The sequence below is a fragment of the Nansenia antarctica genome (assembly GCF_963989245.1).
Source record: "Nansenia antarctica genome assembly, chromosome: 3".
Taxonomy (NCBI): domain Eukaryota; kingdom Metazoa; phylum Chordata; class Actinopteri; order Argentiniformes; family Microstomatidae; genus Nansenia; species Nansenia antarctica.
In genome coordinates this window covers 13,261,548-13,283,828 of record NC_137688.1, presented here as the reverse complement: position 1 = coordinate 13,283,828, position 22,281 = coordinate 13,261,548, and the positions used below count along the sequence as shown (strand labels likewise).

General features: G+C 46.2%; 2 protein-coding genes across 5 annotated transcripts; one reads left to right on the top strand and one right to left on the bottom strand.

Annotated features, from left to right (window-relative positions):
- Nucleotides 1–605: 605 nt before the first annotated feature.
- On the bottom strand, nucleotides 606–15,053 carry sh3bgrl (SH3 domain binding glutamate-rich protein like). Its single transcript, XM_080525117.1, has 4 exons — nucleotides 14,982–15,053; nucleotides 6,679–6,864; nucleotides 2,006–2,086; nucleotides 606–744 (listed from the first exon to the last, which is right to left on the bottom strand). The coding sequence occupies exons 1-4, from the start codon at nucleotides 15,024–15,026 to the stop codon at nucleotides 709–711; spliced, it is 348 nt and encodes a 115-aa protein (XP_080381243.1). The 5' UTR covers nucleotides 15,027–15,053; the 3' UTR covers nucleotides 606–708.
- A 1,918-nt stretch (nucleotides 15,054–16,971) lies between these two features.
- Nucleotides 16,972–20,766, top strand: hmgn6 (high mobility group nucleosome binding domain 6). 4 transcript variants are annotated; one of them, XM_080525685.1, is made up of 6 exons: nucleotides 16,972–17,110; nucleotides 18,070–18,102; nucleotides 18,304–18,333; nucleotides 18,980–19,030; nucleotides 19,198–19,320; nucleotides 19,894–20,766. In XM_080525685.1, the coding sequence occupies exons 1-6, from the start codon at nucleotides 17,096–17,098 to the stop codon at nucleotides 19,939–19,941; spliced, it is 300 nt and encodes a 99-aa protein (XP_080381811.1). In that variant the 5' UTR covers nucleotides 16,972–17,095; the 3' UTR covers nucleotides 19,942–20,766. The 4 variants fall into 4 exon arrangements, with proteins under 4 accessions (XP_080381811.1, XP_080381810.1, XP_080381809.1 ...); XM_080525684.1 differs by having other exon boundaries at nucleotides 18,977–19,030; XM_080525683.1 differs by having other exon boundaries at nucleotides 18,304–18,339.
- Nucleotides 20,767–22,281: the final 1,515 nt, after the last annotated feature.

Sequence of the window (22,281 nt, the reverse complement as noted above, 5' to 3'; positions counted from 1 at the left end):
ACAAATCAAATCAAAATTCAAATCAAAGTTATTATTATTATTTGGTCGGTTGCCGACTTGTTCCCCTTTTCACCAGCTGCTGTCACACATGTTTGGTCCACATCGGTCGAGGCTAGTGGAGAGTGTCTAACAGCATGCCAAATCAAACCTGCTTTCTTGCTTCACATGAAGAATGTTATTTTGTGCTTATCCCCAAAACTTAATTGTAATAATTTCATCTGTTCTGGCCGAATGGCAAATCTTCCATCTTTGGGACATGGAGCAGAGGGGCTGTGGACTAAACTAGGAGTCCATGCTTATGTTTTATATTCCAGACACTAGTCTGACTGAGCATACAGTGTGTTGTGTCTGATTATTAATAAGCACACAGTCTCAAACGGGCAAAAAATACACAAAGTGTATAGGCTGATTGACATATCAGGTGGGCCAATAGGCTTCATGGGCTGAGGTTGAGGATAGGATACAAAGCTGTTCCTACGGAACGTGCCCTACCCATCATCCTCTGCTCTAGTACCGCCTCACACTCTGTTGATAAGGCACAGCTGAACAGAGATAAGAAAAATAACATCCTGAAAGAGGATAAAAAAAAAAAAACAGCCCAGATGATTGGAGATTGAGAAGTTGAGCGAAATGAGGTGGAGCTCACACGTCCACCTATCCTGGGTCTGGGTCCAGGTCTGACGCTATGACAACCGTGGCACTGCAAGACTACTGCTGCTGTTTCTTGGCCAGAGCCTCAGCCTCCTTCATAGAGATTGAGAGAGAAGGAGAGAGAGAGAGAGAGAGAGAGAGAGAGAGAGAGGGAGAGAGATAGGGGTTACATGAGGACAGATATAAGAGTATAAACATGAGCATTAAGAGGAATTGGATTGTGTTCGTTTTAACAGGTTCTGCATGACTACGGAAACCCCCTGTCTCTATGGCGACGGTCACCCCCCCCCACCCCCCCACCCCCCTTGTAGTTCCCTGCATGGCAGAGAGGGGGTGCCAGAATGCAAAAAGAGAGAGAGAGAGAGAGAGAGAGAGAGAGAGAGAGAGAGAGAGAGAGAGAGAGAGAGAGAGAGAGAGAGAGAGAGGGGGGGGGGATGGGCCTAGATCTGATGAGAGGGCTGTGGATGGTATGGATAAAGGAGAGGGCAGGGGTATATGGGTGAAGGAGAGGGCAGGGGTATATGGGGTGGTAGGGAGTGAGGTGTGTGGTAGTAGTGTTAGGGTAGGGCTAGTGGTGTGGTAGTAGTGTTAGGGTAGGGCTAGTAGTGTGGTAGTAGTGTTAGGGTAGGGTTAGTAGTGTGGTAGTGTGGTAGTGTAGTAGTAGTGTTAGGGTAGGGCTAGTGGTGTGGTAGTGTGGTAGTAGTGTTAGGGTAGGCCTAGTAGTGTGGTAGTGTTAGGGTAGGGCTAGTGGTGTGGTAGTGTTAGGGTAGTGTAGTGTAGTGTGGTAGTAGTGTTAGGGTAGGCCTAGTAGTGTGGTAGTAGTGTTAGGGTAGGCCTAGTAGTGTGGTAGTGTTAGGGTAGGGCTAGTAGTGTGGTCGTAGTGTTAGGGTAGGGCTAGTAGTGTGGTAGTGTGGTAGTAGTGTTAGGGTAGGCCTAGTAGTGTGGTAGTGTTAGGGTAGGGCTAGTGGTGTGGTAGTGTTAGGGTAGTGTAGTGTAGTGTGGTAGTAGTGTTAGGGTAGGCCTAGTAGTGTGGTAGTAGTGTTAGGGTAGGCCTAGTAGTGTGGTAGTGTGCTAGTGTTAGGGTAGGGCTAGTGGTGTGGTAGTGTGGTAGTAGTGTTAGGATAGGGCTAGCAGTGTGGTAGTGTGGTAGTAGTGTTAGGGTATGGCTAGTAGTGTGGTAGTGTGGTAGTAGTGTTAGGGTAGGGCTAGTAGTGTGGTAGTGTGGTAGTAATGTTAGGGTAGGGCTAGTGGTGTGGTAGTGTGGTAGTAGTGTTAGGGTAGGGCTAGTGGTGTGGTAGTGTTAGGGTAGGGCTAGTGGTGTGGTAGTGTTAGGGTAGTGTGGTGTGGTAGCTACCTTGGAGCCGGGGGGAGCCTGCAGACCCAGGAAGGCGTACACAGCGTTGTCCTCTCTGGCATCGAAGAACACCTCGTAGTTCTAAGAGAGAGGGGGGGGGGAGAAACCGTAAGCCTCACATGAAGTCAAAGTCGCCCGTAGGCACAGCTCTAGGATCAGCTTCACCTCCCCCAAATCCTACCTGCCGTGCCCTGCCTTAGTAACGGGACTGTGAAGAGTTTTTTTCTTCCTTCTTTCGGCTCTACACACCAAAAGTTTGGATTTTAAATCAAACAATGAATATGAGCTTAAAGTACAGATCCTCACATTGGTTCACATGCTGGGGAGTAGTCCAGGGGTGCGAGAGTTTTGGTCGGCAATCCAGTGAGATTATGATTGGTCAAAACATCCCCTTCTCTCCAGGTTTGTACATTTTGGGGCGACCCCTCAGTGTTAAGGGGCTTAATCCCCTGGGTATTAAGCTCTGGGTACAGAGCGCCCTCATGCTGGGACAGGAACTAATTGCTGCGGATTGGAAAGCTTCCTCTTCACCTGCGGCATCTTTGTGGTACACCCAGCTGGGTAGAAAGCCTCACCATTCAGGCTGCTCAACAAGGTGGAACACTGCCTTCTGATCTGGGAGTGATCTCATGCTTTTATTGAGAGTGTCGGACGGTACTTGTTTGTCTGCTTGTTTGAATACATACCGTAAGATGTATTCTGCTGTCTGTAACTGGAGTGTAAATTGCACCAATTGCACTTCTCTTCTTTTATATTATTTTGTATTATTATTATTATTTAGATTGTATAATAATAATTATTATTTGTGTATGTGTACTGTATATATGTGTATGTGTGTATGTATATGCATATGTATGTGAATGTATATGTATATGTATGTGAATATATAGTCATGGACAGAAATATTGGCACCCCTGCACTTCTATCAGATAATGCACCACTTCTCCCAGAAAATTGTTGCAATTACAAATGCTTTGGTATTCACATGATTATTCTGCTGCTGCTGTCAGCAGTTACAATAATCAACTGAGTTCTTGTGGTAGCTATACATAGCCAAACCTAACAACCCCTGCTATCTGTTTCACAGATGAGGAAACTTGTGGTTTCCACCTTGCAGTGAAGCGTCTGTAGTTTGGCTGGAGACATTATTCTGCGGATGTTTAAGTCTCTGACACATTCACGCCTACCATTCAACCTACCATTCAGCCTACCATTCAACCTACCATTCAACCTACCATTCAACCTACCATTCAACCTACCATTCAACCTACCATTCAACCTACCATTCACGCCTACCATTCAACCTACCATTCAACCATTCAACCTACCATTCAACCACCTACCATTCACGCCTACCATTCAACCTACCATTCAACCCTACCATTCAACCTACCACTCAACCTACCATTCAACCTACCATTCAACCACCTACCATTCACGCCTACCATTCAACCCTACCATTCAACCTACCATTCAACCCTACCATTCAACCCTACCATTCAACCTACCATTCAACCTACCATTCAACCTACCATTCAACCTACCATTCAACCTACCATTCAACCTACCATTCAACCCCAACCCTGATAACGGCTTCCTTGACTTTCATTGACACATCTTTGGTCCTCATGTAGACACCAATAGCAAAGTACAAAAGCAAATCAACAGCCTGGAATCAATACTACACATTATAGATCTCTTATGGCTGCATAAATGACGAAAAACACACCTAATTTACCAGAGCCAATTGCACCATTACTTTTGTGTACCCTAAAATAGGGGGACTGCGTACTATACATGTTCTAATTTCTGATTTCTGAATGGTGAAACCAGTATGTACACACATACCATCAAATAAAAGCTGTGAATCTGTACTTTAACCTCATATTAATTGTTTCAAATCCAAACCTTTGGAGTGTAGACCCAAAAGAAGAAGGAAAAAAATGCTAAACTGATCTAGGAGAGGAGGCTGATGGAGGTAGAAATCAGAGGACGGGCTCATTGTGATGCATGAAACATAATAAGGGATAATGTATGGAATAATATTCCTTCTCCCATTCCGTGCATTACAAAGAGTCCACTGATTCCTCTGATGTCTGAGGGAGGCGGAGCACTTGACAGGTGCAGCAGCTTCAGTCTGAATGTCCAGTCTGTCCTCCTCCTCCTCCTCTCTTTGTGAGAATCATTACTGACCCGTCTGTAAACAGCACATCAATACTATATCAACTATTGTCTCATAGAACCAGCTGGCCCCACACCCCAGAGCAAACATATCAACTTTATGTTGTGTGTGTGTGTGTGTGTGTGTGTGTGTGTGTGTGTGTGTGTGTGTGTGTGTGTGTGTGTTTATGTAGCTGCTACAGGGTTAGGATTAGACAAAAGTTGGTTCTGGTTCAGTAATGCAGCAGGACAGTGTGCGCGTGTGTGTGTGTGTGTGTGTGTGTGTGTGTGTGTCAGCTACCCCACTCTTTGTCTGTGATATTCAATGCCAGCATATCTTCCATGACCAGCGGCTGTATTATCAGTGGAGGTTGGTAGAGTAAAGGTAGAGGGAGGAATCAGAAGAAGTGTTTGATAGCGTTCCTCAGTCCGTTCCGCATTACAATGAGCCTGTGATATCTATCTCCACCAACCTCTACTGAACTATATGCATGGCTTCGATTTATAACTTTGAAATTAGCCTTCCATTAGCCATTTGACATGAGGCTGAGCTTCACTGAAGAGAAAATGATTATGAGTTATTATAGGATACCACAGAGTCAAACTGTGATGAACCTGTTGGTAAAGTAAACAGAGAAAAGTTCTCTATCTCTCACTTCTCTATCATGCATTCATCTGCTGCCCCTCTGTGTATGTGTGTATGTGTGTGTGTGCGTGTGTGTGTGTGTGTGTGTGTGCGTGTGTGTCTGGGTTTCCGTTAACCGGCAATTGCCGGTCTTTGTCCGGTAAAATTTGGTGAAGTCCGACAAATTGAAAAGTCGTCGGACATATTGTCCGGTGAAAATAATTCCCTTTGAATACAATTCGCTAAAGCTGGCTGGGTGCGTTCGTAAACACGCTCTGGAAATCCGATCAGCACTCGCGGAACGCCTCTCGTCCAATCGAACGACTCGGTCGCTCTGTGACATCGAAGCCAGCGTGCGCTCCGGCGCTCTCAGAGCGTGTTTACGAACGCACCCCTAGAAGTTTCCAGCCAGCTAGCTGAAGCTGCTACACACACCAGAGCCATGGCGACCGAACGGCAAGTTAAACAACATACTATAAAAGTGACATTGTTTTACTCATTACTCATACGTTTGTTGTCATTCGGCGGTGCTAATAGTCGCTTTCTTTTTTAATTTATTTAATTTATTTTATTTTAGCAGTTTCCCCGAAAGTTAAGTGTTTGTTTTTATATCACTATTTGCACTTCTGGTTAGATGCTAAACTGCATTTTGTTGTCTGGTACTTGTACTCTGCAATGACAATAAAGTTGAATCTCACCTAATCTAATCTAATCTAATCTAAAATAATCTAAAATAATCCCATCACTATTACTCCCTATTTTCATCAGTGTTTCAATCCTTGAATCTGTGATGGAAATCAAGCAAAGCCACTTCAAGTCTCCCCACCACTGACAGCGCTGGGTGTGCCTTTCCTTACACTCTCGGTTATTCCCTGTGGATTTAAAAAAACGGTGTTTTGGTTTCTATAATGTGGTCTATTCTCAGTGTTGACGAGCAACTCAGGGGGCTTTGAGATGGCTAACAGCTAATTAAAGGAGTAATTCCACTCAAAAGGGTAGAAGTAAGCTGACTGTCTGTCTGTCTGTCTGTCTATCTATCTGTCTGTCTGCCTGTCTGTCTGTCTGTCTGTCTGTCTCTCTGTCAGTGTGCTGGACTACCTATGACTTCCATGGTACCTGGGAACGCGTTGTCGGAGAGAAACGCCCTCTGTACAAAGGACCTACTGACCAAAATCCCTGTTCCCCGTAGCCTACATGCTTGCACTGTTACTGTTCAATAAAATGTTATACATCTAGACATTGTGGTATTTCTTTATATACGTATCCCAGACTGCCTATCAATTGTTTCTCAATAAACAGTTATGTTCTTCCCATTGTCATACTCCCGAGCTAAACGAAATGCCTTCCCAACCAGCGAGACTTATAGAAATGACGTTGTTTTATTGATTTAAAAAAAAAAAAAAAGGGTAAAACTGTAAAGAGAAAATAGAAAACTCACATTAATCCCAAACAATTTAACAAACTTCAGTTAACGTAATGTGGAGTCCGTTCATTGATCGATGCTGTCTGTTCAGTTCCCAGTGAGGCGCCCGTTCAGCGCTGGACCCGTTCAGCGCTGGATTTGACGCATGGCATAGCGCGCATGCGTCAAATCATGTTATATTATTATATATTATATAGCTCGCATCTAATCGTATCGGATGAGAAATAGACATTAAATGGCATATATAGGCCGCTACACAACAGTAATCACCGCGACAAACATTAGATTTGGAGGAAAAAAATATATGATTTTGGAAAAAAAAAAAATATATATATTTTAATATGATGACCGGAATATATCACGTTTGTCCGGTAAATCGAATTCTTCCCGGACACGATGTCCGACGGCAAATTTTTCTAACGGAAACCCTGGTGTGTGTGTGTGTGTGTTGTGTGTCACACTCACCCCGCAGTATTTGCTGTCATTGAAGATCTGTGGGGGGAGGGGGTTCCCCACGGCCGGCCGCGACTCCTCCGGAACGTTCTCCCGCATCCACTTCCTGTTCTCCTCGTTGGCCGCGATGTCACACTCCTCAAACTCGATCTTATTGGCTGCCAGAAACCCCATCACATCCTGCTGCTGCTTCTTAATCTGTGGAGGGAGGAGGGAGGAGGGGAGGGGAGAGAGAGAGAGAGAGAGGAGTTAAGAGAGAGAAGGAAAGTGGAGTATTTAGAACATGGGGAGGAAGTTGAAGGAAGTTGTCTGTTTTAAAACAGACAGCTAGTGAACCGTCTTCAAGGATCCAGCTGACAGAAGACCATCGTCAGACAGTGTCTCACCTTCCCTCTTCAATGAGGAAGTCACCTCTTCTGGGAGGAAGTAGCGAATAGCTACTGTTGCTACTGGACAGTTGCTTGTAACTGAGAGTCTGTTAGGTCAGGTAACTGTGGTTGAAGTGTATTATCAACCTGTATTTCCTGGTTGTTATGTCACCAAATGCCCTTTTTACTGTATGTCTCAGCTCAAGCCAAAGGACAAAGTTCATCATTCTTCCAAGACAGAAGGAACAAGAAGCTGCTGTCTGGTAGACAAACGTTTGTTGTGGTTCAGTAATGCAGCAGGGCAGTGTGTGTGTGTGTGTGTGTGTGTGTGTGTGTGTGTGTGTGTGTGTGTGTGTGTGTGTGTGTGTGTGAGTGTGTGAGTGAGTGTGAGTGTGAAATGTTTGTTGTGGCTCAGTAATGCAGCAGGGCAGTGTGTGTGTGTGTGTGTGCGTGCGCGAGTGTGTGTGTGAGTGTGTGTGTGTGTGTGTATGAGTGTATATATGTGTGTGTGTGTGTGTGTGTGTGTGTGTGTGGCTGATCCTGCCTTAATATATGATGCTCTGGTCCAATCAGGGCAGCCCTGGCCTACGTGGGCGTGTCTAAGGAGGAAGATGGCCCTATAAGGTGGAACGGAAACAAACGGTCTGTTTGGAATCAGGAGGAGGCGACCGGTCAAACACACACCAAATAAGGCCTGCTACAGGGAAGCACAGCAGGCTCTGCTGCTCCAACACACACACACACACACACACACACACACACACACACACACACACACACACACACACACACACAAACAAGAAAGCATCTATTGTCTGTCTGCCTCTCGAGGCCATCTGAGGGGGTGGAGGTTCACTTCATGGCTAACAGGTGGATTAGTGACTAGGTTTGGGCTTCAGGACTGAAACACATTGTAAGGAAATTAGGCTGTTGGCAGGGTGTTCTAGATTAACAGTCACACTGGTAGAATCATTAAATGGTTGTTCTATTCCTGCAGCCAAAAGTCCTGAACCAGTCCTGCCAGCCTGCTCTGGGAGCTACAGAGGGCAGCCATGTGGAACTTCCTACACAGACATACAGCAAGCTGGGGAAATCTGTTGACCTCCCCTCCCTTCCCTCCCCTCTGCTCTCCTCTCCTCTCCTCTGCCTCCTCTCCTCACCTCTCTTCGGCTCTCCTGTCCTCTCCTCTGCTCTCCTGTCCTCTCCTCTGCACTCTTCTACACTCCTCTCGAGCCATTCCCCTAACAAACCTCCATTGTACTGTTGCCAAGTTAAATTAATTTGCAGGGGAACTTGGCCAGAATCCATCTGCCCCCAACTCTAATTGCACAGCAAGAATTCCGCTCCCCCCCCACCCCCCACCCCCCACCCACAGCTATCCGTGTCCCTATCCCTATATCGCTCAGGGTTTGGTGATAAACAACTTGACTTTCCTATTTTTTCTCACATTTTTATCTCTTGGGCTCTTAATGGAATGCTGGAAGTGGAATAGGGAGAGAGAGAGAGAGAGAGAGAGAGAGAGAGAGAGAGAGAGAGAGAGAGAGAGAGAGAGAGAGAGAGAGAGAGAGAGAGAGAGAGAGAGAGAGAGAGAGAGAGAGAGAGAGAGAGAGGGGCAAGGCAAGGCAAGGCAGGTTTATTTGTTTAGCACATTTCATACAACAGGGGCAATTCAAAGTGCTTAGAGATAGGGATGCTCCGATCTGGATTTTTGGGGCCGATACCGATCACCGATTTGTTTCCTCAAGATCAACCGATACCGATACCGATTTTTAAAAAAATACATAACTGACTGGATAGCCTAATTTTTTTTTGCTTTTTAGACAAAAGTTTTGATCCATTAGGCACCAAGCAAACGCAGACCCATTTTTATGGCATAGTAAAGGTCTGGCCTATCACCCAGTTAGGGCCTGAAGCCCAAGTCAGTCGATATGGCTGTATAAAAGACATCATAAACGTGGCCTTCATGGTTTACATACTGTTACGTCCTCCTATGTTTTCTGTTCAGTTATCTGTCTTCCCCAGGAAAGAAAAAAAAAAAAAAAAAAAAAAAAATCGGTTTTTGCGATCGGCCATTTTTGCCGATCACCGATCGAGTCATTTGGAGTGAAATCGGCCGATTTAAATCGGTGGCCGATAAATCGGAGCATCCCTACTTAGAGAGAGAGAGAGAGAGAGAGAGAGAGAGAGAGAGAGAGAGAGAGAGAGAGAGAGAGATGGAGAGAGAGTGAGAGAGAGAGAGAGAGAGAGAGGACAGATGAGAAACAGACCAGGCTAAAGGCAGGCCCTGTGGCGGACTGACAGGCAGGCCAGACCTGTATTCTAAACTAAACTCATTACCAAGCCACATTTCAACGTGCTATCACACGTTCTCTCTCAAAAAAAGCAAGCTAGGCTGTTTCTACGCTCACTCTCACTCCTGGAGCCAAAGATTGCCTTTCCCATGACCCTACAGTAGTACTGGAACCACCCTACAGTAGTACTGGAACCACCCTACAGTAGTACTGGAACCAGAGCGACATGTTAAAACTCCCCCTACCAACGTCATAGCTTTTCGGTTGCATACAGCTGGTTCACCTCACGTCACGCACTGACGGTCACATACTGACGGTCACATACTGACGGTCACGTTTGCGGTGTGTGTTTACACGGCCTGTCACACGCTCCAGGAAGAGACTAGTAGAAGTGATGCTTGTACGCGGTGCAGTATGTTATCCACTCAGGGGGAGGCTGGTGGAAGGCAGGAGGACGGGCTCATTGTAATGAATGGAAATGGAATGAAGAAGGATTTCTACCACCGCAAGCCTTCCCTGGAATTAAGCCAGCCTGTCATCAGACACACACACACACACTCACACAATGTCACTATCATGAACTATATATGACCTTATTAACCAAGGAAACACAGCAACAGCACCATAGCCTTCCATTATAATGACTTCTAGCTGTGTGTCTGTATGTGTGCGTGTCTGTGTGTGTGTGTGTGTGTGTGTCTGTCTGAGTCTGTGTGTGTCTGTGTCTATGTGTGTGTCTGAGTCTGTGTGTGTGTGTGTGTGTGTGTGTGTGTGTGTGTCTGAGTCTGTGTGTGTCTGTGTGTGTGTCTGTGTGTCAGTGGTCCGGGGGGAGGGGGGGGCAGTTCCTCATGAGTCATGCCTGAAGGCCAGGCGTGGAGCTGGTGGTGGTGGTGGTGTCTCATGTTAACATCATTGTCTCATCTCCTCTGTCATCTAGCCTGGGGGTCAGTGGATCAACCCAGCCCCAGACTCAATCAATCAGCCTCTTCCACATATTGATTAGGCTGCATTGTGTCCACACACAACACAGACTCACACAGATCATTATCCATCATCCAGCCCCCCAGGGGAGACTAGTCTGGCTTACTGATCCAGCTGAGTGCTTGTGAGAGGGAGGGAGTGCAGCAAGCCGGACCCTGTCCGTAGCCACCTGCTGATGAAACATTCATGTGGGAAGAGTGCGCACGCCGCACGCACGGCGCACTTGTTCCGTATCCCGGCAGCCAGCAGCAACAGAGCTCAGCAATACTGCTGCGATGTGTTCAACACAATGTGTGTCTCTGCCTCTCACACCGCTGCCCAGAGATGAGCTCACACAGGGAGGGGTTCCAAAACAGCCAGACACTCACTCACACACACACACACACACACACACAGACACACACACAGACACACACACACAGACTCACACACACACACACACACACACACACACACACACACACACACACAGTCTATGTGACTCTAACCTTTAACTCACACAGAAAGCACTCTGCCGGGTTGAGACAACACAGCGGCTTTATACAACGCAGGACAGGACACACATTGAATACATACAAATATAAACAAACTTAACCACCGCCCCTAAGAACACATGCAAACACACACACTCGCACGCACACACCTACACACACACACACACACACACACACACACACACACACACACACACACACACACAGAGAAAGCACTGTGCAGGGCTGAGACAACACAGCAGCTTTATACAATGCAGGACAGGAGGACACACATTGAATACATACAAATATAAACAAATATAATCACCACCCTTAACAACTCGCGCGTGTGCACACACACATACACACACACACATATATATATATGCACGTACACACTCACAGATCTACAGTCGTGTACCTACCGACTGACATTGGCAGCGTGGCTGTGAGATCATGGCTAAAGGTGCAGCAGGTCTACCAATTGATGAAATGGAAAACAGGCAGTAAAACGTTGTGTTGCTGCAGGACTTTGTCCCTTATTCCACAGCTTGTCTTTCTGTCTGTCTCCCTACACACACACACACACACACACACACACGCACGCATACACACACACACACACACACGCACACACACAGTTTATCCTTATCTGAGGTTGTTAAGGCCCAGGGATTTGGGAAACTGACCTGGTGCTCACCACTACCTCGGTGACCCTCTCCCCTGACACTACAGGCCTCCCTCTGGGAGAGGGCTGCCCCGAGGGTGAGGCAGTCCCGCCAGCTCACATTACCAGGGTGGGGTTACCATGTCGACATGACAGCTCACCGACATCTGTGGACCCCTGTTAACCAGGGTCAGACGTGAGGGGTGAGGGGCGGTCTGGGGGATCCTGTGTGGAGACTTCCCTGTCTGGCCTGTCAAGAGGTTCATCTGCCTGACGTTGTCTTTCGTAGAGTAGACTCAGCGTTCCATCTGGAGCATTCCTTTGGCCAAACTACCGAAACACATTTTCTCTCACTGCTAATGGTTATACTTTTATATCTGTCCGAATGTAACCCCTCCCCCATCTCTCTCTCTCTCTTTCTCTCTCTCACTCTCTCACACACACACACACACACACACACACACACACACACACACACTCACTGAGTGAAATATGATGATCTGTGTGCACTTCCTCTGCAGCCCCCTAGGGATGAGAGAGGTGAACATGTACACTCTCTTGCTTTTCTCTTCTACGACACTCCTCCCTCCTTCCCTCTCTTTCTCTTTCTGCAGGCCTTTATTGGCTCATTGTGCGTATCACATTCTTGATTAGATTGGATTATATTGGTGTGATTGGGTTAGCCAACACAAACAGGCTGTGTGCCTCTGCTGGTCTAGCCTACATTCTGTTTGATTACAGTACAGTAAATCAAATCAGTCTGCAGGGTGGGGCCCTCACTCTGATAGGCCGAGCCAGGGTGACAAAGGTCACCTGATAAAGCAGCAGCGATATTTCAGGACATTTAACAGCGGCTCTTATCAAGAGGGACATACACAGAGTGAATGCAAGACAATGAGACAATGCTGTATTGAACGTGAAACATAACACAATCCTATACGTTTAACTATTAACAATGGAGCTAAAACGATGTAATCAGACTCAATAAAGGACCCTGGCTCTGTAGGGATAAGGAAACAATGCATGTGTCCTTGAGGCAATCCCTGATCTGACATGATTATAAAAAAAATTCACAATTGTCTTTTCAATTATTTTTGCTTATATATATATATATATATATATATATATATATTTTAGATACTATGCACCAACCTCACCAAATACATTTCCTGTATGTGCAAATACACTTGGCAATACAAATAATTCTGATTGGTTGAGTGAATCCTGAATCCTACCCACTGTGTCCCAGTGACAAGGACATGAACAGATATCCAAACACAGGGGTAGACTCATGAACTCTAAGAAGAAAAGAATCAGCCTATGATGTGATGTCATCAGTCCAATAGAAATTACATTAAATGGATTCAGAGTAGATTAGATCAGATTAACATGTATTGTGGTGGATATCGTAACACTGTTATTTCTCCAACAGCCAGATAAGAAGGTTGCCCAGTAGAGATAAACTAAATCTTTCATGCCCATTAGAGATAAACAATCTAAATGATTTTCAGCCACACATGCACTCCCCCCTGGTTGGAAACATTCAGTTTCTGAAAATCACTGAAAAGAATGACCCCCTATGACCTTATTGAGGTAATTTCCGTAGGACTTTTTGACTACTCTTATCTTTTTGAATATACAGAATCCACACCCACACTACTCTTATCTTTTTGGCTACGGAACATAGAAAATCACTGATATCTGAGATATAGTATGCACTTAATATCCAGTAATGCGGTGCCAGTCTCCCAGACAACACAATGTGCTGTGGCAACACTGGCTGGTACTAAGCGGCCTGCTGTGAGTTGTTCACCATGTGGAGTTTGGCCTCGGCCTGCAAAGGCCTGGCGTGTGTAATTCAATGAAATACCCTGGCAATTGTCCACCTTGTATGGACAATAAAGTTGTTCAATCCTAATCTAGTGACAACAGCAGAGAGACCTCTCCTCTCTCCCCTCCCTGTCTGGGATGTGCTCGTCTGCAGGGGGTGAACGCTCGGGCTGCAGTGAGTGTCAGTGTGTAAACGGCTCCTTTACAGCCTTGTTCAGACAGGAGCTGGTTACAGCCTGGTTCAGACATTAGCAGGTTACAGCCTGGTTCACACATTAGCTGGTTACAGCCTGGTTCAGACATTAGCAGGTTACAGCCTGGTGCAGACAGGAGCTGGTTACAGCCTGGTTCACACATTAGCTGGTTACAGCCTGGTTCAGACATTAGCAGGTTACAGCCTGGTTCAGACATTAGCTGGTTACAGCCTGGTTCAAACAGGAGCTGGTTACAGCCTGGGTCAGACATTAGCAGGTTACAGCCTGGGTCAGACATTAGCTGGTTACAGCCTGGTTCTGACAGGAGCTGGTTACAGCCAGGAGCCGTCTGAACCAAGCTGTTAACTGTTTCTGTTACAGCTGCATAACTGTGGAACCCATGAGAATTGCATCATCACCATTGTCGTCATTCCTCCAAGTTTGGGTAGAACCAAATCGCAGAACCAGCAGGCTCTCAGATGGGGGTGGGGGGGTTCGGTTACAACATCTGATGGATTGGCTTTCTCCTCCACATCCCTCTGTGTTGTCCAAGTATGATAACAGCTCATTACAAGTCCCAAGCATTGCTGCACTAATACGGAACCTGTTACCCTGTCACCACTCCTGTTACCCTGCCTTAACTGCACACTGACACAGGGGGAAGTCATCGCTGCGTTCTTTAGTAGGCTAGTTCACACTGTACCCCTGGCTGCTGCTGACATGCATGGTTGAGCACATACCACACTCCCTTATTTAGTACTGAGAAAGAGAGAGGTCCTCTGACTTCCCCTTTGAGTGTAACACACGCTCAAAGAGGAAGTCTCTCCCTCTCTCTCTATCCATCTATCATCTGGGTGGCACAATATATATATATATATATATAGAGAGAGAGAGAGAGAGAGAGAGAGAGAGAGAGAGAGAGAGAGAGAGAGAGAGAGAGAGAGAGAGAGAGAGAGGAGGTGAGAGTGAGATAGAGAGAATCAGAAGCATCCTTGGGGTCTACCAGGGTTGCTGTGTGGAACTTACTAAAAAACGAATGAAAGATAGTGGGGGGCACAGCCAGGACTTGAACCAGCAAGTGCTACAAAGGTACAGTCCTCTGCTGGAGCATGCTTCCATCCAGGGAGGCTACTGTATACCAGGTATGGCATGACTGCACTGTTCCCTGACATGCCTAGATGAGAGGAGAAACTGATGCCAGTCAGTTGTCTGTATAGGCTACAACTGTATTTAGTTGTTCAACTGTGCAAGTGAGCATAGAAGTGGCCAAAGTTGCAGATCCCACTCTAAACCTTAGCTCCATGCATGTAGGGCAGCATCACCATCATCATCATCATCATCATCATCATCAGGGCTGCCAAGTTTCACCAAAAGTTTGAGAAATAGAGATGCAGCGTGTGAGCGTGAGAACTGGTTGAAATGCGTGAGTCTCACGGCGAGTGCGTGAGACTTGGCAGCTATGAATCATCATCATCATCATCATCATCAATCGCCACACTTTTTTTTCTTACCGAAGTGGAGCCAGAGGACGTTGCTATGTAAACTTTGACCACCATGTTCCCGAAATCCCCGTCAAAGACAATACTCCCCAAAAAAATCTGAAGTGATGCTGCTCCTATCTTAGAGTTGATGCACTGAAATGAGCGATCTCCCAAAGCGATGATTTATTTACGAACACAAAACAAAACAACTTCCTCGGCACAAGCACAGTGGTTGCAGCGCAGATGGTCTGCGCAAATGCTTCTATTCCGAAAGCTTGATGGAACTCACATTCTTCCTCCGCCTCTCTCTTCTCCCTACCCGCCCCCTTTCACCCTCTCCCCCCCCCCCCCTTTCTGTCGGTCTCTTTCTCTCTCACTGCCCCCCCACCCCTCTCTCTCTCTCTCTCTCTCTCCCTCTCACTGCCCCCCACACCCCCACCCCTCTCTCTCTCACTGCCCCCCTCTCTCTCTCTCACTGCCCCCCTCTCTCCCTCTCACTGCCCCCCACACCCCCACCCATCTCTCTCTCTCTCTCTCTCTCTCCCTCTCACTGCCCCCCACACCCCCACCCCTCTCTCTCTCACTGCCCCCCTCTCTCTCTCTCACTGCCCCCCTCTCTCCCTCTCACTGCCCCCCACACCCCCACCCCTCTCTCTCTCACTGCCCCCCTCTCTCTCTCTCACTGCCCCCCACCCCTCTCTCTCTCTCACTGCCCCCCTCTCTCTCTCTCACTGCCCCTCTCTCTGTCCGTCGCTCTCTCCCCCTTTCTTTCAACCCCTCTCTCTGTCTCGTTTATTCTCATTCAGATCGACGTGCTTCGTTTCACCGATCTGATCGGTGCCAAAGAAATCGGGGACACTGTCTGTTGTCACAGTCGACTGCATTGACAAATGTTTTGACGTAGGCTGGTAAAATAAGCCAGCCACGATCGGTTGCCATTTGGACCCTAAACAGTACCCATCCCCTCCGTCCTTCGTCTCTCACGAACAGTGGACACTGGCCATGGATCAAAATTCAAATCCTGAGACGAGATCATATACACAGCATTTGGCAATGGAACATGGCAGCGTCAATCAATAGGACCTTAATCTAACTTAATAAGACCTAGATCTAACTTCGAGCGTGTAATGTAACCTGTATTTTCAAAGAGTTGCAATGGTGCCCTCCGCTACAATGTTGCACCCAGTGGTTTAGAAACGACCAGTAGGCTACTATGTATTGGGGCGCCATCCAGTGGAACACTTAAATATGATGTTATTTTCAGGTATATTTTTCTCGAAGTCTATACTATTTGGGGCATATATTGGATAATGACCTGTGATCACTATAATGGCGTAGAATAATGACTAGCCCGAGGGATTCGGTGTGACGAGACACCGGACAGCTGGTTTCAATAGTGGCACGCAAACACTCAGTGGCTCACAGCTGCGCTGATTCCACTCGGCCACCAGAGACGCATCCATGAGTCCCTTTGGAGAGAGGGGCTTTGTGGCCACCTACAGGCGTCTGCCGACGCGACGCAATCCTTTTCTCTCCTCAGATGAATTTAGAAGAGCCGACAAACAAAAAAATGTGTCGAGCAAGAAGGGCGCCATGTTGGGGCACAATCATAAAGCACAATTCTGATGTATGTTGGTGTAATTTTGAGCGATTTAAACAACGGTGGTCTTTCTATAGACAGTCGTTCGAGGATGCTTGGGAATTCAGAATCGTGTTTTTGTCAATGATTGGCAACCAAATAGGAAAAAAATAATTAATCACGACCACTAAGAACATATCGCTCACTTTTTAACTATCTATGGGGACAAGTGGTCGGATGCAATCCTTTTAATAAGGATCGTGTTCTTAGGTTAGGGCTTCGTTCTTCCCTCCTTTTGCAAGAAGCACTTCGCGCGTAAAGATCATCACCGGCTCCGAAATTCCAAGTGTTCTGCAGCTCCGAATGGCGCCCGCCGATTGGTTCAGGAGCCATCAATCACGCGTTTGGCCGCACCCCTCCCCCCGCTCAGCCAGTCGTCGCCCTGTTCCTGTGTGTTTACTACACTGCCCGAGCATACGGAGACACTCGCCTTCACATGCACCGAACTCACAACAGCAGAAACAGTTTTTAGTTGTATTTGTACAGAAATCTCCGCGAAATCAACATGCCCAAGAGAAAGGTACGTATATTCTGTTGTGAAAAAGATCGCTTTTTTGAAGTAGTCGGGTAATCATATCTTGCAAAACGAATGTGAAGCCATCCCTCTCAACGATTACTTAATTATAAACCGATTTCTTCGGGGAATTCGTCGTCGTTATTTTAAGGGTATTTTCGAGAAATAATGTGTATTTTTTATGTGATTGAATGGATATTTTTCCGAGCGTCAGCGGGCTATAATTGCAGTTTTCTCTCTGCAGCTCCTGTCCTTAGGGGAGTCAGAAGTCTCTCTCGGTCTCCATGCAGTTAAAGCACAAGCAGCAGCCATGCTTTGCAGCCCCGTCTTTCTCTTCGCCGCCGACCTACCGAGAACAAACGCTTCAGTTAACGTCAAAAACCCTCCATTCCGCCCAAAACCGTCACGAGAAATCGCATTAGTACCTACAGTTTACATTTCGACCGTTAAAAGGTGCCCCCGTCGTCGTAATGCGATAAAATTGTATATTTTTTCTCTTTGTTCGTTGTCCCAGATGGCTGCGGTGGCGTCTCTCTGCCGCCAGAATGCGCTAGAGAGCAATATCTGAGCCCCTCCCCCTCGCCTATCCTCCTCCCGCGCGAGTTTTCAAATCTGGGCCTCAGTGAAAAAGAGATGGAAGAGAGCAGAGTAAAAGGGTGGAGGGATCTGGGCCTCTAGCTCTGGTGTCACAACAAAGCCCAGATGCATATAAACTGTCAACATCCCTTGATTGTCCACACAATTTTTGCATTAGGTTTCCCCTGCCATAAAAACGAATGTAATAAAAATAACATTGTGTTTCTACTTGAAATTACAAAGTTATTACAAGTATCACATGACTGTTCGGAAACATGTGATTTCAACACTTTGGTAGAGTTAACTGTTTATTTAAAGGCCGATAAGGTCCAGTTGTTAAAATAATCCTCATTTCTGATGTTTAAAACCTGTGTGTTTGTGTTTCATAGCAGGCTGCAGGAGAGGGGGTGGTGAAGGATGAGGTAAGAAGGTTACACATGTTAAATTGTCACTAAGAGCCATATACGTTTAAAATTAATAGAATAGAATGAATAACTATGTCTATTTATGCATATAAAGAATTGTTTCCGTTATATTCATGACAGAGATGTTTAGAACATTGTGCCCTGTTAAATACATCACACATGTCGTTGTGCTAATATTTACTTGTTGTTTTGTTGCAGCCCCAGAGGAGATCAGCTCGGTTATCGGCGGTGAGAGTGAGGAATCTTCTAAAACAACAACCTTTACACACAACAACTTAATTACACACACATAACTTGTTTATGAACTCAGAACTAGTTTATAACACATTTAACCAGTAAGATAAGGCGTGCAAGTTAATAACACGTTTTAACCATTCTTAAACTAGTTATTAACACATTTAAGTAGTTATAGAACTTATACTAACTAGTTTTAACTCTGTAAACCAGCTATAGAACACATGTTAACTATTATAACATTCAGAACTAGTTGTTAACACTTAAAAGCTATCATGAAGACATTTGAACTGTTATAGAACTATTATGAACCCATGTAACCAATTATAACATTCAAAACCAGTTTAAACATTTAAACCCAATTATAAACAGATTTAAACACTTATAGAACTTGTTACTTATAGACTCAGCTGTAGAACACAAGGCTAGTAACATTATCAAACTAGCTACTGGCACACAACTATTGTGTGAGTTAACTAATTTATTTGACACGTTTATTTGAACCTACAAGTAAATATACATACATTGAAGTGTTAATTGCCTCCAGAACTTGCCCTGTTTTGTTGATAGGATTATGACTCATGGTTAATTGATATTCATGAGCCTGTTCATCATTACCTTTCCCCCTTCTGCTCAGAAGCCAGCCCCAGCCAAGGCCGAACCAAAGGTGAAGGTAGCCAAGGCAGCCAAGGTAACTAAACAGACATTGCTACATTGCTACAGACATTGGTACTCTTCCCGCATAATCATTCCCGCATAATCATGGTAGGGTTTTCTCCAGCCAAGGGCGTAGAGCACTAACCTGTACAGCGAAGTATTCAGTGGTGTTTTAACGGGCCACGTGTTTTAACTCCACAGAAAGAAAAGGCTGTGATCGACAAGACCGCGGACAAGAAGACCAAGAGCAAGGCGAAGGAGAACGCAGAGGCCGAGGCCAACGAGGAGAACCACTCTGAGAATGGAGACGCCAAGACCAACGAGGTACACACTGACATGGGTAGATAGATGGCCATAGAGGTATGCACTGACATGGGTAGATAGATGGTCATAGAGGTACGCACTGACATGGGTAGATAGATGGGCGTAGAGGTATGCACTGACATGGGTAGATAGATGGGAGTAGAGGTATGCACTGACATGGGTAGATAGATGGGCGTAGAGGTACGCACTGACATGGATAGGTAGATGGGGTAGAGGTATGCACTGACATGGGTAGATAGATGGGCGTAGAGGTATGCACTGACATGGATAGATAGATGGGGTAGAGGTATGCACTGACATGGGTAGATAGATGGGCGTAGAGGTATGCACTGACATGGATAGATAGATGGGGTAGAGGTATGCACTGACATGGGTAGATAGATGGGCATAGAGGTACGTGTGGACAGACAAAAACAGACACAGATTGATAGACATAGAGATACAAACACAGGTATGCACTGACATGGGTAAATAAGACAGACACGAGCCATTTTAGAGACCGTCCTAAGAACAGGTGAGCCTGATGACAGGAAAAGTATGTTCTGACTCCTACCTTTCACCTTTGACCTGCAGGTGGAGGACGCTCCTGAGCCAGAGAAGGAGGAGGCCAAGTCTGAGTAGCAACACTGCCGACCCCCTGAACCCTAACCCTTGACCCCCCTCCCCCCAGCCTGCCCCTAGTCTCTCACGTGGTTTCCCTCCAAGGCGTATTGTTAACAGAGGAATATTTTTATCAATGATTTTATAAGTATCCGTACAGATTTTTAGCACAAAGCAAAGCTGAATATGGAGCGCCTTGCAGACTTGCAGTGGTCATATCAAGTTGTCTGCAAGCAAGATGATGAACACACAAAAATCTTTTTTAAATGGCATTTCATGATTGTTGAAGGCTTGTTTGGTGTAGGAAGTGTGTCCCGGGCCTTATTGGCTACGTTGTGAGTTGTGTGTTGCTGTGTTTTCTCCCCCTGACCTCCTGCCCCCCCCCCTTACAGTTAGACCTTTTAGGGCCCCCCCAGTTCAATTTTATCCATGTTTTATTAACGGTTCAACTTTACCTTGTTCATGGGTGATTTTTTATTTTTTGACCTCTATATGTGCAGTGAGTTTCCTTGCTTTTGTCTCCTGTTCCTTTTTTCCTTATTTTTTGTTTTGTTTTCGTTCATTGAATTCATGTTAAAAGCGTGTTGTCCAAAAGAAAGAGGAAGACGAACATGTGAAAACATTCCGGGAACAGTGACACGTGTGACCTGTCTCCTAGGCGACCCTGCTGACATCCCTCTGTGAAACAGCTCCTTCTCCACCTACGCTGTTGTCCTGTCAGGTTTTCTAAACCCACATGTTTTTTTAGGATGAATTTGGAACCTTCTCTGACGAATGCAGGTGTCTGATCCCTCTCTAATGTTCTGGAATTCTCTTAATAAAAGAAGTCCTGGGAATTTTCCTCACTCCGTTTGTTTTGAGTCTTAATTGTGTGTGAAAGTTGTTCCTGGCCGCGTCCTGGTGCTTTGCATCCCTTCCTCCCTTTGAGGTAATCGCTGATTTAACATGACTGGATAGGTAAATAGGACTTTTTGTAAATGGATGGTAAATGCACTGCACTTATATAGTGCATTATTCCAAATTGATTAACAATTTCACCCATTCACACACCAATGGCAGCAAGCTACCATGCAAGGCGCCAGCCCGCTCATTGGGAGCAACAGTGTCTTGCCCAAGGACAGGAGGATCGGACTTTGCGATCATTAGATGCCGGCTCTACCTCCTGAGCCACAGCCGGCCAACTTTTTGTCTGTGCATCTTTCACCAATCCAATTATGTCAGATCAGTGACTACTTCGAGGGAGACAGGAGGGTGGGAGGCACTATGCTACAAACAGGGTGAATCATAGTACTCTCAAATACGCCTACTCACATCACTGAGAAACTATTGATCGCTGACCCAGCAAGTTGAGAATGCACTCACTTATTACTAGTCCTGTCTAAAACTAACAAGACACACACACTAGGCTAGGCATACACTGCTGCTCTCGGCTACCGCAGCACTCATTGGTTGGCTGGACCTCGCCGCTCTCATCCACTGGATAAAGAGGATGCTGAGTCTGTAGCCTTGTGATAGGACAGTGGACACGGTGTCAACGTTCCAAAATGGAGTGGGCAGGCTGTCTGTCTATTTGAAACCTATACCAATAGTGTTGAGTGCCAATGCAAGGCCTTATGGGAGTCGTGTCCTTCTCTGCCAGGGTGCCTGGCCCCTCCCAGCCATAGACTCACACACACACACACACAAAACGACTGCACAGGAAGTGAAGCGTGAGTGCCATGACCCACTTTTACTTCACACAAACACACACACACACACTGGTTCTGTGGCTCAGGGCGACCTGCTCCAGACGTTAGCCCCAGAGAGAGACAGAGTATAGGGTTAGCTGTGGGGCTTGAATGAGGAATGTGTTTGATATCATTTCTCATTCCGTTCCACGCATTACAATGTGCCTGTCCTCTGATTTCTACGTCCATCAGCCTCCCCTGAGGATGAGGCCAGGAGAAGGTGTAGGGAGGCCAGCCTGCAGGCTTATACAGTACTGATAAGGAGCTGGTATTAGCTGGTATTATGTGAGGGGTTCCCAGGAGAGACTCCCTGTATTGATACAGGCTTTGTGTTTATGCAGTCTTGTCCTTAGTGTTAGCCCCATTTCACCTTACTGTTACTGATGTGTGTGTGTGTGTGTGTGTGTGTGTGTGTGTGTGTGTGTGTGTGTGTGTGTGTGTGTGTGTGTGTGTGTGTGTGTGTGTGTGTGTGTGTGTGTGTGTGTGTGTGTGTGTGTGTGTACCACAAAGATATTGACCTGTGTGGGTAATGGCGTTGTGACTGGCTATAGAACCGCTGCTTTGATCCCTGTGGTGATTAAACAAGACAGGCGTTTCTCACCCACAGCCTTAAGTTAACCACACTACTCTGTTG

Bases quoted from the DNA above. Each gene is read 5' to 3' on its own strand.
- hmgn6 (XM_080525682.1), top strand. The intron at 18,103-18,303 runs GTAAGAAGGTTA...GTTTTGTTGCAG, and splicing joins AGGGGGTGGTGAAGGATGAG to CCCCAGAGGAGATCAGCTCG. The intron at 18,340-18,976 runs GTGAGGAATCTT...CCTTCTGCTCAG, and splicing joins CTCGGTTATCGGCGGTGAGA to AAGCCAGCCCCAGCCAAGGC.
- sh3bgrl (XM_080525117.1), bottom strand. From the start codon at position 15,026: ATGGTGGTCAAAGTTTACATAGCAACGTCCTCTGGCTCCACTTCG. The intron at 2,087-6,678 runs GTGAGTGTGACA...CCTCTCTCTTAG, and splicing joins ATGACAGCAAATACTGCGGG to AACTACGAGGTGTTCTTCGA. The intron at 745-2,005 runs GTAGCTACCACA...ATCTCTATGAAG, and splicing joins AGGCTCCCCCCGGCTCCAAG to GAGGCTGAGGCTCTGGCCAA.